Source organism: Ischnura elegans, chromosome 12 (assembly GCF_921293095.1).
Source record: "Ischnura elegans chromosome 12, ioIscEleg1.1, whole genome shotgun sequence".
In the NCBI taxonomy this organism is placed as follows: Eukaryota; Metazoa; Arthropoda; class Insecta; order Odonata; family Coenagrionidae; genus Ischnura; species Ischnura elegans.
Window position 1 is genome coordinate 83,147,323 of NC_060257.1, and position 12,748 is coordinate 83,160,070.

The 12,748-nt window shown below is 37.9% G+C and overlaps 3 protein-coding genes across 8 annotated transcripts in view; all 3 read left to right on the forward strand.

Moving 5' to 3' along the window:
• Positions 1–443, forward strand: part of LOC124168943 (complex I assembly factor ACAD9, mitochondrial-like) — a 34,692-nt gene extending 34,249 nt beyond the window's left edge. For both annotated transcript variants that reach the window (XM_046547359.1, XM_046547360.1), the window contains one exon: positions 178–443. In XM_046547359.1, the coding sequence (XP_046403315.1) occupies positions 178–351 (174 nt within the window). In that variant the 3' untranslated portion in view covers positions 352–443. The remainder of the gene's footprint in view (positions 1–177) is intronic.
• A 3,825-nt stretch (positions 444–4,268) lies between these two features.
• On the forward strand, positions 4,269–6,032 carry LOC124169294 (BRISC and BRCA1-A complex member 1-like). 4 transcript variants are annotated; one of them, XM_046547862.1, is made up of 3 exons: positions 4,269–4,490; positions 4,588–4,661; positions 4,747–6,032. In XM_046547862.1, exons 1-3 carry the CDS (start codon positions 4,402–4,404, stop codon positions 5,772–5,774), a joined length of 1,191 nt encoding a protein of 396 aa, XP_046403818.1. In that variant the 5' UTR covers positions 4,269–4,401; the 3' UTR covers positions 5,775–6,032. The 4 variants fall into 4 exon arrangements, with proteins under 4 accessions (XP_046403818.1, XP_046403819.1, XP_046403821.1 ...); XM_046547863.1 differs by having other exon boundaries at positions 4,270–4,411; positions 4,572–4,661; XM_046547865.1 differs by having other exon boundaries at positions 4,270–4,411.
• A 3,560-nt stretch (positions 6,033–9,592) lies between these two features.
• LOC124168904 (DNA (cytosine-5)-methyltransferase PliMCI-like) overlaps positions 9,593–12,748 on the forward strand; it is a 67,009-nt gene continuing 63,853 nt past the window's right edge. For both annotated transcript variants that reach the window (XM_046547283.1, XM_046547284.1), the window contains exons 1-2: positions 9,593–9,753; positions 12,479–12,635. In XM_046547283.1, coding sequence (XP_046403239.1) covers positions 9,701–9,753; positions 12,479–12,635 — 210 coding nt within the window. In that variant the 5' untranslated portion in view covers positions 9,593–9,700. The remainder of the gene's footprint in view (positions 9,754–12,478; positions 12,636–12,748) is intronic.

Sequence of the window (12,748 nt, forward strand, 5' to 3'; positions counted from 1 at the left end):
TGAAAATGACTCTGTTGGTATTATAGTTGATCTACTAGGAAAAATTAGTGAACTTTCATAATGTATTTCAAATCAAGGTTCTAATTATGATGTTTCACAAGTTTTGTCTTGCTTTTTAATTGCTTAGTAGACTTTTCTGGTATTAGAATTTGCTATTTTAAATATTTTTTCTTTCAGATTATATTGGCTACAACAATCTGTCAAGATGCTTCTAGGCGAGTGAAAGATACCATTTTGGAAATTGAGAGGGGTGATTATTATTCAAGTGACTATAATTACAAAAAAATAGCGGAAAAAATATTTGAGAGCCATGGATATTTTGCCGAGCATCCTTTGACCAGAAATTTTTGATTTTTGCTGTGGGAGACATGACTGAAATCGAGTATTTTCTAATCAATATTGTTATGTGTATGTGTTTAAAATAAATTGATTTTCTATTTTTCTGTTATGATATTCTCTTTAACATATTGCCTCATCTCTTTTCTTTTGGTATTCATTGAGGTACCATCGTAGTGTATGAAATATTTTCTTCATTTTTCTCATGAATTGTAATTTGCTCTAAGCTACATGAAAGCTGGATTGGCATTGGCATGTATTCCATTTGTACGTGTGTGTCAGTGTGTACTTAAAAATATTTTATTGTAAGTTACTTGCTCACAATAATTCTTGCAAGAAGATGGCAAGCTAAATCCAGAGGACTGCTTTATCTCCTTGGTGGCTCGTATGAAGCAAAATTTTTGACTGTAGGAGGGCTGTAAAGGGTACATAAATTGTTCATTGTAGAAATCTTCACCTATGGCAAAAGGAAGTTTGTGTCCATTTGAGACTTATAAGACCAATGAATCAGTCATTAACCAATGGAGATGGAAGAGAGGCCATGATGGGGAAGTGTGCTAATATTATGTATAAATAATTGTGTTTGAAAATCCCATGATAGAGGCCGTGAAAAGAATCTGTAGATATACCTAATGTATCCGTCCTTTTTCCTAACAAGTGGGTGTAATGTCCACAGTTAGTTGATGTCTGGGATCCGTCCTGTAAAAGATGTAAACTTGGTGATCGCTTGATTTTCTGGCTGCTCCTCTTTGCTTCAGACTTAATCCCTTGCGGTAGCTGCTGACTGCTGATATTATTATTATTATATATTCTACCGATTAAGGTAGGTTTCCATGGAGTACCAAAGAGTGATCTGGGAGCCTCCATTCCCTTCCAGCACTGCCTTCTTCAATTCTAGGGCCTATTCCCTTTCAATCTATCTAAAAATCCTATTCTTTTCCTTCCCCTCCCTCGTTTCCCTAACATTCTACCTTCTAACACCCTTTTCAACATCCCCTCCCCGATAAGTACTCACTCCATCCATACCTTCTGTCTCCTCCGTATCTTATCAAAAAGCTGCCTCTCCTCGCCAACCATATCCAGCACTTCGTCATTCCTTTTCCTTTCTGTCCATTTCACCCTCTCCATTCTTCTCCATACACACATCTCGAATACCTCCAATCTTCTCTCATCTTCTTTCCTCAGTGTCCACGTTTCCGCACCGTAGAGAGCTACACTCCAGATCAAACTCTTCACTAACCTTTTCTTTAAACTCTTACTTAACGATCCTCTCAGAAGTTCCTTTCTGTTCATAAATGCCTCCTTTGCTAGTGCAATTCGATTCCTGATGTCCTTGCTACTGTGTCTGTTTTCCTGTAATGTGCTGCCCAGATAGTTAAATTGCTCTACCTGCTCAAGTTTTTCCCAACCTACTTTTATCTTGGGTCTCACATTCCTTGCTCGCGATACTTTACAAAACCGCATTACCTTAGTCTTCTTGTGATTAATCCTCATCCCACACTCCTCGCACCGCTCGTCTAACGCATCCGGCTGTTGACATATCTCTCGCAAAAGGTCATGTTGCTGCGCAATGGGTATTGCTGGGGTTTAGGCCATGGATTCTCAAAATGCTTATGAATGGGAGAGGAAGGTTTTGTGTGGAGCATTAATGATAAACTCTTCCCAATTGCTGCCAACACTCCCACTATGAGAAAGGGGTGAATCACCACCTCCTGCCTTCTAACTCCGTCTAATAGAATATTTGCGGTATAGCCCTAAAGAAATTAGGATTCATCAAGCGTATTGTGGGAGGATTTTCGGATGAGAAAGTAAAAGAAAGGTGCTCTTTCGCTCTCGTCTGACCGCACCTTGATTATGCAGCGAGCGCATGGGATCCAGTGCAGAAAGACTTCATCCGCGAACTCAAAGGAAGGCAGTGCATTTCATCATAAACTGCTACGGGTGTACAGACAGTGTTACCCAGATGTTAAGTGAATTAGGCTGGGAGCTGCTGACGACTCGAAGGCTGCACGCTAGGCTTAGACTGCTTGAGCAATTGATAATAGATATCTTTAAGAGCAACACAGAGAACATAATATTAAAGCCATACTATATTTCCTAGTCCGATAGAAGCGATAAATTAAGAGAGATGTTTTGCCGAACGGATAGATATGGGAATTTGTTTTTCCCCAAACCATAAAGGACTAATAAACGCTAATCCCAACTTCGTTAGAGCACTTCTTTTTTTTATCTGTTGACTAGTGTCCTAACACCCCCTGCCACACACCTTTTAGGTGGCTTGCGGGGAATAATGTAGATTTAGAATGGCAATGGCCCACGGCCTGAAATTCTTCCCTAGTTTTATGGGTAGGTCTTGGAAATAGATGATTTCAATTCTTGCCTACCATCAATGCACGTATTTGCTTAGTGCCTCTGCCTTGTGCAATTGGGTGTTGTGATGGCATAAACGACTCTTTTTGTAGAGCTGCCTCTCCGCTCACAGCACACACCAGAGAGCCACTCGCACAATGCGACTCAGCAAAATGCTTCTGGGTTGAGGGGAGTGTAGGATTTCTGAACGAACAATTAAAATGCTACATTTCCTAGATCAGAATTTGAAATTTTGATTTCCGATCAGTCATGTGTTGTATAGTCACAATGTTTAACAGGTGATATAATTGAGGAACCATTTCTGCAGATACGTTATATCTTTTATGGAAGACTGAAATGTGTTCAGTCTCCTGAGCTTAGAGATGATGACAATTTAAAAAATTCTGTTGTAACAAATTATTCTCTCCGAAACTACATTATCATGTTAATAATTCGTAATTAATTTCCTCAGTTAATCTTATTGTTGGTTATTTGTATTAGAACAAATTTCAATTTTTGTCTCATATTATTTCCATAAATTTGCTGTTGCCTAGAACTTTAGCATGAGCATCTTCCACCATTTTTCTTTCACGATGCATGGAACATGCAGGAGAGAGAATTACCATAAGGATCATATGAGATTCTTTAAAGATTCTTCTTCTAATTAGAATAATACCCAGAAAATGAATAAGGAGAATCTTTCAAGTGGTGTGAAAAGGTTGGCAGTGAGCTACCTGTGAAAAGTGCCATGTGTTCCCTTTGACCTGCCAAACATGCGATGAGCCTCTTATGCAAAATGTTTGTGAAAGGAGTCGTGTGCGCATGGAGTCTGACTCCCACCGCATGAGACTACAACATTGTGTGCGAAGGGAGTTGCGTGCGCATGGAGTCGACTTCTACCACTCACGACTCCAACATGTGCAGAGGTGTATGTACAGGGGTGGATCCAGGATATTTTTCTGGGAGGGCATAAGGGTCTGACAGGTCTTCTCATACTTAAGGTTAAAAATAAGATACAACAATTACTGTGGAGAATATATTATCTTTAATTAGATATGAATATTATTAAATCAGATGATTGAAGCTCCGCAATACAAAAAACAAAACGAACATACTGATAACCATATTAAAAATCTATTATATTATTTTAAAGCGTCTGGGGAGGGCTCGTGCCCCCTTAAATCCGCCAATGACTATATGTAGTTACTATAGAATCTTCATCAAATCCTATCACCGCTATGTCATCGGCAAGTATTTACTAGTCTCATAATTTTCACTAAACTTATAAATGACTCACCTCTAGACAATTCCAATCATAAAAATTTACATCTCTAGCCACTATATTCATTTCTCAAGCACATTACTAGACCCAAAAGGCATTGCGGTGCATAATAATGAATTCATATGTTTACTTATCAAAGATAGAAGGACATATAAAATCAGATTTTCATCATAAAGCTAGGAACAAATACATGATTTAATTTGCATTCGCGTATAAGGGTAAATGAATATTTTGAGTCGATAATTACATTTCACAACGCGCGCGACTACAATGCGCCTCTGAGCCTTCGGTTTCCGTGCGTCATTTGTTTTTCTTTACATTTTCGTGTTGTGCAGTCATCAGTGCAATCGGGACTTATTTGTTGATACAAGTGTGTTAAACGTTTTAAGTGCGTGTGGTTCGTGATTATGCTGGGAATTATTCATTAACTGCGTATGATTTCTTGTAAGTCACTCTGTGTCGCTGCTGCAGAATCCAAACGGTGCCTGACAGCAACGGAAAACTCAGTATTAACTTGGCAAATGTGGGCAAGAATGTTCTTGATGATTGGCGATTCACTGTTTGGCAGAGTTTGAAAATAAATTTGAGTCATAATTAATTACAGTCATACCGGCTTTCAGAATGGAATCTGAAGGAGAAAATGCTGAGGGCCTGGAAGGGCATTGGGTCGTGACTGGAAGGGAGACAGGGACAGGTAAAGATCTGAATCGTATGGGTTTGTCAATATAATATTTTACTGCGCAAAATTTTTAATAAATCTTTACCTTTTTACCCTACAGCCATCATTAGTGAACCAGTAGCCATGGACTCGATGGATACAGTGAAAGACCACAGGAATTCCGCTTGTGGGTCAAGTGATGACAATTTAATCAGTGGTGACGTAACAAGTGTGTCGGCTAAAGGAGGTTCAAGTAAGGAATCAATGACACCAACTACGAACAATTTCGAAAATACCATTGAAACTGGTGTTGCGGCGAGCGTTGAAACCGCCATCTGCCCTATTCTAAATGCTGATTTGGGAGACACTTCTAGATCAAGCCCTGATCCTGTGAGATCTAAAGACGAGAACAATTCTATAGATAAAATGGAGCGTCTACCTTCTGTAAACGTCCCTGAAAAGATTATTCTTTGCTTCGATCTGTCAGAAGACCAGTTTTACCTTTCTACCAAGTTTAACGAGGTAAATGATCTCTCCACTCTTAATGTCATTAAACAGGCTATTGAAATGTTCATTCACAGTAAGCATATGATTGATAAAAGGCATGAGTTTGCATTAGTAGTCGTTCATAAAAAGGCAGTGTGGCTGCAAGATTTCACTAATAAACCAAAGGACATTTTAGCTGTTCTCTCTGAGTTGACAGAAACTCCACCTTGTGATTCTTTTTGCTTGTCGTCCTTGTTTGACGTTATTAAGGAAAATGTCACCCTTCCGTGTACGGAGAATCCGTTTATCGTGCCACCACCGTATGTCATAAGACCAATAATCGTGTATAGCAGGTGCGAGTGTGTTCCAAAATTCACCGATGGCCAAGAGAGTTTCCACGCCTTAATGTCCTCAAAGTATTTTGGTTTTGATTACATTGTAATTCATGAATCCTTGTCTCCTGAAAGTGATGAAATAGCTAACATTTTCTCCGAAATGTGTACGAAGCCTTGGTCTCTAAAGTTTATTGTGTCCAGAAGTGCAACCAAAGTACTCGATTCAATGGCAAAATTGCTTAGTCATCCTCTGCAGAGAGAAAGGAGTAGTGAAATTAAAATTATGGAGGAAATGTATTCCTCTATTGTATCTAATGGGTTACGTTGATAAAGTTCAATATATATTTGTATTGGTGAGCTGTATCTTTACCATGTTTTACATCAGATTTACTCATGAGGATTACCATCATGCTCATGAGGCTGGATTCAGTGTAGCTATATGAGGGACAAACATTCCTAAGCATTGTATTGTTCAGTTCAGTAATTTTAAAGAACGGATTATGGTTATGCTAAAATAACCTCGGTAATTAGTGTATAATTTGTGATCCTGTCTGTGTATAAAGTAAAATACATGTATATTTTCATTGCTCTGAGTGTTAATGAATGCTGGAGAACCCTTGTTTTTTATTTAAAAGAAAGAGAACCACATGCAGTTGCCATTTTATAGTGGCTTAAATATTATTCATTTATATATTGTGGGTGTCTTATTGTGATCACCTAGAACTCTCACAGATGCAAATCTTATACAAAGCCCAAGTCACACTATCATTTTTTCCATCCATTCCGAGCAATAGCTCCGATGACTTCAACATGATCATATTCGGCAATGGATCAAGGGTTGGGAACCCCATCCCTTTTTTCATCACTCAGCGCAACCATTTTTCCATCGCTGAAATGACTGCTTCCACTGTCTTTCAGCCAAAAAGCGTTGTCACTAACAGCTTATTTAGTGCCACATTTGACTTTTATGGCTGGACAATTGTGATGATTGCAGAGAAAGTCATCCTTCATTCCACATTTATTATGATTGCAAATACATAATTCATTCCGTCATTGAAAATATGTCTTGACGAAGTCTGGTTATAATTCAACCATAGTCGTTTATGCATCCTAATGCATCATCTTGCTGTGCTGAATTCTCTGTCGAGCCTTTGTTATTGCTCAGTGAAGATCTTGTCTTTTAATTACACATTGGCAGAGAAACAGGAAATCTCATAAAAATTTCTTTTCATTTAACTCTTTCGCTGCTGTTCAATCTCCGAAAACCTACTCTTCACATGCGGCGAAAAGGTTAAAATGCGTTTCGTGGGCCCATGGAGCAGGTACTTTTAGGATGGGTGTGGTACACCCTCCAAAGGGTCGCTAATCCACGACCCTCGACGAGCTCACCCACGCAGGACCGTCTCCTCGACCCTACCAGCGGGGGGCTGACTTCCCGAAAAGTGACCGTTCTGACTTCGTTTTGAAATTATATCAATCAATCCGATCATCAGAAATTGATTGATGTCATTGCACTCCTATCAATCAAGCAATCATGTACGTCTTTGAACCGTGTTTCTGCGATGAAAAATAACGATTTTGTTAACTTTGCTAAAATGGCCATTTCCCGGTTGTCCGTAGCAACGATTTTAGCAAAGTTAACAAAATCGTTATTTTTCATCGCAGAAACATGGCTGAAAGACGTACTTGATTGCTTCATTGGCGGGAGTGCGAAGAAAACAATCATTTTTTGACGATCGGATTGATTGATTGATTTTCAAATTGCAGTCAGAGCGGTCACTTTTCGGGAGGTAGGCCCCCGCTGGTAGGGTCCATGAGACGGTCCTGCGTGGGTGAGCTCGTCGAGGATAGGGTCCCGGATTAGCAACCTTTCGGAGTCCTTTGGCAAAAGTGCTGACCGCATGGTAGGGAGGAAGAAAAAGTACGTCCACAGCAGTCTGCCGTGCGGGCGTACTAGGTACGTCCACAGCAGTGAAAGGGTTAATCCCAAGGTCAGCAATAAATTCCCTGAGTATTCTCTGATTTGATTTATTTCTTTTGCCTGGCCCAGATGAGGCCACAATCCGATCCTCTCTTCCTCTTGACTAGGGCTGTCTTTACAAGATTATAGACACGGAAATGAAGGAATAAAGTCGTCAGTAAAAAATTAATATGATGGTAAATAATTTTGCATATTAATGAATTAATGGTTCCTATCTAAGTGATTTATTAATGGTCATTGAGTGTAGAATTTAATAACATTGCTGGTCTGAAACTATCTAGCAGTGGTTTCCATACAAAGTTCAATTAATTATTTGTCTTCTCATAGGAAAGTCATCTCCAAATATGGCATGGAAAATTAATTATTTATCAGTAATCTGAAAAGCCAGGGGTGGGCTGGGGTACTGGAGTATAAAATAGAGAATAGAATTGTGTAAAGTGTCAGTTTTAATCTCAGAAAATCAAGATAAGGAATTGGTAAAAGCTATAATACATGAATTAAAGAAACAATATTTTCATTAGGATGTTTTACTTATACTATGTAATCATCATGCAATGAACTAAATTTTTAGGGTTTTTATTAATTTTTATTATATTTATAAATATTATTGGCACTCATATCTTGGAACACGCATAAAAAAATCTTGCATACCTATGGGAGGACCCCATGAAGTCCTTCTGTTGTAGATATTCCTTGCTCCCTCTAGTTCATCACTGTCTCCATACCACTGTATGTACAAGCCATAGAGGGTACAAATTTTTTTTACCTGTGCAGCAGTAGACTTTGATTCTTCTCTTTATGTATGTGAATTACTTTGAGATTAATTTAAGTGTTAAAAATCTTGACACATGATATATATCTAAATCCATATGTGTGGTTACTTATTGCTCTTAATGTGAATCTGGGTACCAATATCTGCAATGTGACATGTATCTTCTGGTGGGGAGGCAGGTAAGTTGATGGCTTCAAAGCAAGTTAAGGAGTGAACTTGACTCTAGGGAGAAGAGAAATGAATGGAAACGTTGGAAGAAAATTCTCAGGCTCTGTTAATTTAAGGCATTTATTTATAATATTTTGAAATTGATTGCTTTTGGAGTAACTTGGTTGAGATATTGAACAGTCATGATGGAGTGATCAAACGTATTGTGCTCTGCCCTATTGCTAGGGGGGATTAATGGAGGTTTATGGGGTGGGAAGGAATGTGACCTTTATAATATTTTGACCCCAACTTCTACTTTCCCCCAGAAAATCTGGCTACCCCGTATTCTCCCCCGCCCAAAGGGGCTGTTTCCTTGGAATAATTAGCTGAGGGCTTAGGAGATAATGAGGTATTGGCTGATAATAAAGGCATAAAGGTTTTTTCAAGTCGCTCTTGAAACTTCGGGAGACATGGTGCCTATTCACTGATGGGAAACCCATGCAACAAACTATTCTGCAAATCCCCCTAAAATTTAGAAGATCCCCTGAGGATGAAGAGCAAGTCACTCTTGGAAGCGTCGGGAGACATGGAGCCCATTAATCGGTGGAAAACACGAGAAACCATTCTCCAAATTATAGCTGTTGTCAGTCGAAAGTCAATTGAAAGTATGGAAACAGAATAAGAGAGATATTAGTAATAGGGGGAGTTTTAAAAAATCTTGAGGCTGGGAATATTTGTTTGCTTTGGCAAGCTGACCTACTAGTCAAAAGTTGCTTGAATTCAGGTAAGTTCTCTGGAGCTTTCGTTAGTGTTGTTTATGAGAAGAAATGGTTATGCATAGAGCAATAAAAGCACAAATAAAAATAATTCTTTTGAGTAAGGCCTCTAAGTAAGGCTGAACGTACTTATGGGCGTATTCATGTAAGCGAATTATCCGAATGCGCTGTCCTATTTGTATGTAATTTTTCAAGAGCGGTTAAAATCCCGCCAAAGAAATAACCATCGTTTCCATGATCATTTTTCATCGACTTGCGCAAGCAACGTCATTAAAATTTAATGATATATCATATATTCGAGCCCATTTTTCTAAATACAAGATAAAACTGGACTGTTTCTATTGTTTTTATTTCACGAATTGATGCGATGGCCACAGCTGCAATATTTTTAAGAAAATCCATGGTGGTAGCCCTGATCAAATACTATTGGTCCATCCACGGTCCATCTTTTTATGCTAGAAAAGAAAATTGGCACCGTCGCTCTGGGCATTGCGCGGGAAGGAGCTGTGTTGGTTGGTGTTGATCTGATTGCGTTGGAGAATAAGCAATTCGTGAATTGGGGAAGAAATTGGCGAAGAATGCCTACTCGAACTGTTAAAAGCGCCGATATTCCGGCGGATATTGCAAAGAGGTAATATATTTTTTTTCTTCCGGGGTAGAAGATAAATTTACTATCTGTCATCAAGACATGTGTTGATCTTGTTGTGTGCTTTTATAGAGGCTTCTACCTTTAGCTAAAATTACTCTACCCTATAAATTTCTTTGTTGTTTGTAGGAATTTTTCCTCTCCATTCTACGATGAATGGCTAATGTCCTTTAGGTGACAGTGCGTCGAGTGAAAGTAAACAACGAACCTTTATTGGTATGAATGAACTAAGATATGTTATGATTTTATTAAACTAGGAGAATGGTATTTCAATTATTGCTCGTTATCTGATAGTGTCGGAATCGAAGTATTCGTGGATGACCTGACCGGTGCATATGACAGTTGTGGATGTTGTTTTGAAGCTAGGCACATCATGAACATATGTCTGTTGGCTTTCTCCCGAGTTAGATCGCTCTGATATTTTTCATTCAAAATTGTTATCTCTAGGCTACTAAGCTCAAAACGACATTTTTTCATTTAGTGGAAATAAGATAGGTCAATATAGTATGGTTTAGGTCGAATTTCTATTGTTATTAATAGGAAAGATTGATACATCACACTTGTTTTTTATGGTATACACAACAAGTATTAGTTAAGATATACCCTAGACATGCTTTCATGCAAAATATGAGGAAGTAATAAATTGAAATATGGTAGGACAGTAATGGGCTGTATTCTCATGAGGAAACAAAGCCATGTGTGATAAGTGTTTTGATTTATCCCTGAACTGAAGCTAATTTGCATCCGAATTTGGAAATATTGTTTTATATTTTTTTGGTAGTTCATTTTTAATGTGTTTAACCATTTCAAGTGGTCAAGATGCATTTCTTATGAGATATGTCATTTCGAGTGGTCCATGTATAAATTATATTGATGATTCTTCATGGAATTTGAGCGTAGCTCTTTCTACCACCTGAAACTTTTCTTAGAAGTAATATTTGTTCCAATATTCCTCTGCTTCTTTGTGACACTGTCTTAGATTTTTATGACTGGGCATACTGAATGCATTTTAATATGAAAATGTATGTGTGATTGGCATCTTTGATGCTGTTTTTCAGTGTTGTACAACTCATAAATAGTGATTATTATTTCCCTTACCCCCTCCACCAAGTAATACACAGCAATTCACGACACCGCTTCTCTCACAAAATATCAGCAATACATTGTATGCTTCACAGATTATGATTGATTCCATTGTCGAATTACAACAGGATGAAGGAGCTTAACACAATTAACTAATTGCATCCAATAATGGGTACTCCGAAGTTCCCCCCTTTCCCCACATCCACTCTACCACCCCTCCAACGCCTTCAAGGGTATAAATTCTATGTACTGATACTTGTAATTGCCAGATGATGATACGCTGTATCGAAACCGGTCGCAAATATATTTTATTTTGTGAAACAGCTAAGTCTCTTCAAAGGGCCGTGAAGTGAGAAATTTCAGTTTTTTAAAGACATGTTGTGTACATAACTATATTTTATTTGCTCCTATCCAGCTCCAAAGTCCAAGATTAGAGGCAGGACTGTGTGAGTCAGTTGTGCAGCAAGGGAGGTTTTGGGGGATATAACCCCCCCTCAGAGCTCAAAGAAATTTTTAAGTTAAATCTATTTTACTTAATTGGATTGATACTACTAATATATTAGTGTAAGGATTAATAAAATATCCCTCAGAAAGCTGAAAAATTCACCATTTAGAACAATTTATCTTAAAATTCCAGAATGTATTAATCTCGCACCTTCCGCTTATCCTGGTGGGTATTCCATACCCCCACACACCCCGGTATTAGTTGCACCTAACCCCCCCCTCCCCCCCAGTCTTAATTCCTAGCAGTAATTTGCAAATGCTCCATAAAAAAAACAACCTCAACCACTGGAATATTCTATTTAATAAAGTAATTATGTATGGCTTGGGCTATTTCTTGAAGTGAGACAACAGGTTAAACAGTCCTATCACAGATCATTGTAAGAACACCAGCTTCTGGTTACAACTGAGGTCAGTTTTTATTGAGAATTTGCAAATTATTTCCCTTGTCCTGCCTCCCATCTTGGATGATGGAGTTGCATTGCAGTAAATAAAATATAGTTTTGTAGACGAAATGTTTTTTAAAAATTGGAATTTCTCACTCTGTTGCCCTCTGTCAGAAATAAGGTGAGTGCAAAAAAAAACTCAGCCATGAGAAGAGATTAGAGTAAATAAAATATGGTCATGGAGAAGAAATGTCTAAAACAAATTGAAATTTACTCCAATTCTTTTCACTTCATATTCTAACCCACACCTTTCATAATAACCACCTAAGTACTACGCCAACCTAAATTCTGTCTTTCTCTCTCTCAGAGATCACTTTCTTGCACACTTGCTACCTTTTTCAACACCATTTCGTCTACCTACTCTTCCCTGGATCTCTTCTCCTGAAACTATTTTTTATAGTTTTTTTAGTTAATATTTATTAAAGCTTTCGATTATAAGTTTTCTACCAAATATTAAGGCCGTATCTGCTGTTTTTGAATAATTAAATGAATAAAAATTTACCACAGATATAGAAAAAGTAGATTTTGCAAAAAAAGCCACCGATGATACTGACTGGGCTGTTAATATCACCAGTTTGAATTTTGGTGAAATGAAATGTCTTTCCAAAAGAAATACAAATTTGCCACGTTTTCATAGAAATAGGGAACATTATTATTAATTATTTCTATGTTTTTTTTAGGTTGGAACAAGTTCATAATGACTTCTTGGAAGGCGATCTCACAAAGAAAGGGTATTTCAAGAAGAAATGGGTTCTTCTCAAAGATATAATTTCGAAGCAGTTATGTGAGAAAGTTGATGAAATAACTAAGAGGTTTGATGCTGGAGAAGTCCCTGGTGTAAGTATTTTCCCTTTATGTACTTACATATTCTATGTTACATACTTTTTTTTAAGTTAACGTAATTAATTTTCAACCTTGTAGGATCAATACTATGACCAAGTGATACTTTT